This window comes from Cicer arietinum, chromosome 6 (genome assembly GCF_000331145.2).
Source record: "Cicer arietinum cultivar CDC Frontier isolate Library 1 chromosome 6, Cicar.CDCFrontier_v2.0, whole genome shotgun sequence".
In the NCBI taxonomy this organism is placed as follows: Eukaryota; Viridiplantae; Streptophyta; class Magnoliopsida; order Fabales; family Fabaceae; genus Cicer; species Cicer arietinum.
Window position 1 is genome coordinate 48,391,781 of NC_021165.2, and position 3,213 is coordinate 48,394,993.

The following is a 3,213-nucleotide window of genomic DNA, read 5'->3' on the forward strand; positions in this document are numbered from 1 at the left end:
CTCTTTCCGTTCCCGGTACGTCCAACCAAAACCACTGTCCGAACCTCAGGAATTGAGGATGCAAACTCCCAATCATCTTCAACAGGACTTCCACCCATCACAAATTCAACAAATCACTGAAAACAGATTCAAAAAAAAAAAAAAAACTCAAGACATTGATTGTGAATTTGTGATGTCACTAAACAATATGGAAATTTTAAGTTTCAAGTATCAGTACACAGAAATAGTAACCATCTAGTCAATTACACCAACAAATAAAACAAACTAAACAAAAATTTGTTGAATCAAGAGTTTGTTGTAGGGTTATAGTTACAGTGAACAAACACTACAAACCCTAGAAAAAGGTAATAAATAAAAATTACAAATTCAATTCATATAGTCCAATATAACCGCTAAAGGATACTAAAAGACGCGTTACGCGTACCCAGGTTATGTAGATTATGAGATATGAAAGATTAAAAAAATATTAATTAATAAAAGATACAAAACTGCACTATAACAACGATGCATCAAAGAGGAAAATGAAAATGGTGATCATGATTGGTATGGAGAACACAAGGTGGAGTGAAGTTTCTAACCTGCAGAGAGAGACTTTTCTGAAACAAAGCACACACAGGAAACAAGTAAAGTATAACAGAACACAACAAAACCAAGGCAACACGATTGGGGGGAGCAGATTGTCTCCGGTGGCATTTTCACTTGAGCAAATCTAATGAAAATCTCCACCATTCATTTTCATTTTAATGTTTTTGACCACATACAAGTATGATAATTGAGTGGTTGAGATTCCACTAAAAAATCACTACAGTGAACTCGTTTGGGTTGGGTCGTAAAAGATTTGTTTTTATTTTTTTATTTTAAGTATCAGTGAAATTGTTTTTTTTTTGTTAAGTAAGTAGAAATGTTCATTCTTTCAAAAGAAAAAAAAAAATTAACATTCCTTAAAAATCTTAGGAGATCATGTTAAAGTACCATGAAATTTTCAAAGTTTGTTTAATTATAGTTTTAGTTTGTCTATTTTATGGAATCATTTCTAATTATCTTTTTGATAATATGGTGTATTACTTTAATTAGAAGTTTATTGTAAATCAATATTTAAAAATCATTTAAAATATTTGCAATGATCGAAAACATATTAAATAAAAGTATAGTGCACATATTCAAAAATTTGTAGCATTTGTAGAAAATTAGTTAAATTAAAAGGTGATACTCTGACTTGAATTTTATCTAGTTTCGTTAAATGCAAGTAAATAGATTCAACATCAAACTAATTGTGTAGCTAACCCTCAACATTATGGGAGGGTAAAAATGAAGCATCAATGTACTTTAAGGTTATCTATAGCACTCTTCAATACAATACCTTCCAGTGTGATTCATGGGAGGATATATCCTTTGATCTTTTATATAAAAGGTACGGTAAGACAACAAAGTATGTAAATTGGTGAAGTCCATTTATGGTTTGAAGCAAGCCAACAGAAATTAGTATGCAAAGTTTTTTCATTTTTTGACTTCAACAAGGTACACTTAAATGCCTTCAGATCCTACTCTATTCACAAAAATGACAGAATCATATTTCACTACACTGCTCATTTATGTTGATGACATGGTGTTTATTGAAAACAACTTAGGCAAATTTGGAACTGTGAAAGCATACCTACATAGTGCTTTTGGGATCAAAGATTTAGGAGTTCTCAAATTCTTTTTGGGAATTGAATGTGTTGGAATCAAGTTGGTTTTATATTTAGAGTTTTGATGTTAACAAAAGTATTTTATGAAAACAATATATTTGACTTCAAAGAGTATGAAAGAAGATTCATGTTTTTAAAGAAAATCTAAAATAAGATTTGATTCAAATTTATAATTGAAGAAAATCTAAAATAAGATTTGATTCCAAATTATAATTGACCTAAATCTAAAATAAGATTTGATTCATATTTATAATTGAAGAAAATCTTTGAACAAGTTGAAACGAATATATGGTCAAGATTTGAAGAATATTTGATCAACATTTGAAGAAGATTTAATTAAGATTTGAAGAAAATTTGATCAAAATTTATCTACAACAAAATATGGATAGAATCAATATAAAGAATTTACAAACGCAATCTGAACAAAATATGAATATAATCAATCTGAAGAATTTACAAACTCAATTTACACAAAATAGGAACATAATCAATATGAATAATTTACAAACTCAATCTGAACAAGATACAATTTAGAATTAAACAATGACTAAATTGAAGCCCAAATTTTTACTATAACTAGACACTCAAGGCTGAAGGAGACACGCATCAAAAAGTAGAAAAAAGTATAAGAACTCAAGTTCAAAGTCTCAATTCATCTTAGAGTTCAAAGAGAGAAACACTTGTTCAACTTAGAAATATTTTCTGAGTGTTTTTTTTTCTTAGAGTGTTGAGAGTTATTATTATTATCAGCTTTGTTAGAAGTAACTACTCAAGTTCCAATCTTTTGTATCCAAGTCGATAGTGGTTTAGTTCATTTTTCAATCTGGGATTGTCGGGTTGTTAGGAGAAGACTTGGCTTGTAGAGTCAAGGTGGTTAGTTCCTCAAAAGTCTGGGGTTGTCAGACTGTTTACGAAGACTGATTTGGAGGGTTAGGTGCTTTGTAATTCAAGGTATTTGAATTAGTAGATTAAAGTCTTCTGAATGAAGGGACTGTATATAGCCAATTAAGTGGTGAACCAAGATAAACATATGTGTCAAATTATTTATGCTTTCATTGTTTACTGCTTCTGAATTTGATTGCTTGTTATCTAAGTAATTTATAAGAACCAACCAACCTTCATCAAATTAGCAAAAAGTTATCAACTTTATCAAACACAATTCAACCCCCTTCTCGCGTTTGCACCTTCTGAATTGGCACATTCAGAGAAAGGGATAACATTGTGTCAAAAACAATATTGTCTATGTTTATTGATATAAATTGGTGATTTAGGTTGCAAGTCATCGACATACAAATGGAACTTGGCAATAGGCTTCATCTTGATGACATTGTACCTCATCCTAATGTATCATAATACACAACTTTGGTTGGCAAGATGTTTTACTTGACAACGACACGACCTGACATAGCCTTCCAAGTACAACGATTAAGTCAATTTTTAGACTCACCAACAATATCACACTTCAAGGCAGCACACAAAGTGCTACGATACCTCAAAGGCAATTCCAATAGTTGATTATTTTTTC

At 30.4% G+C, this 3,213-nt stretch overlaps 1 protein-coding gene across 1 annotated transcript in view; it reads right to left on the reverse strand.

Moving 5' to 3' along the window:
• LOC101501621 (immune-associated nucleotide-binding protein 9) overlaps positions 1–735 on the reverse strand; it is a 5,172-nt gene extending 4,437 nt beyond the window's left edge. Inside the window, exons 1-2 of the mRNA XM_004506360.4 lie at positions 579–735; positions 1–116 (exon numbers count right to left, since the gene is read on the reverse strand). Of these exons, the coding sequence (XP_004506417.1) occupies positions 1–98 (98 nt within the window). The 5' untranslated portion in view covers positions 99–116; positions 579–735. The remainder of the gene's footprint in view (positions 117–578) is intronic.
• Between the last annotated feature and the right edge of the window lie 2,478 nt (positions 736–3,213).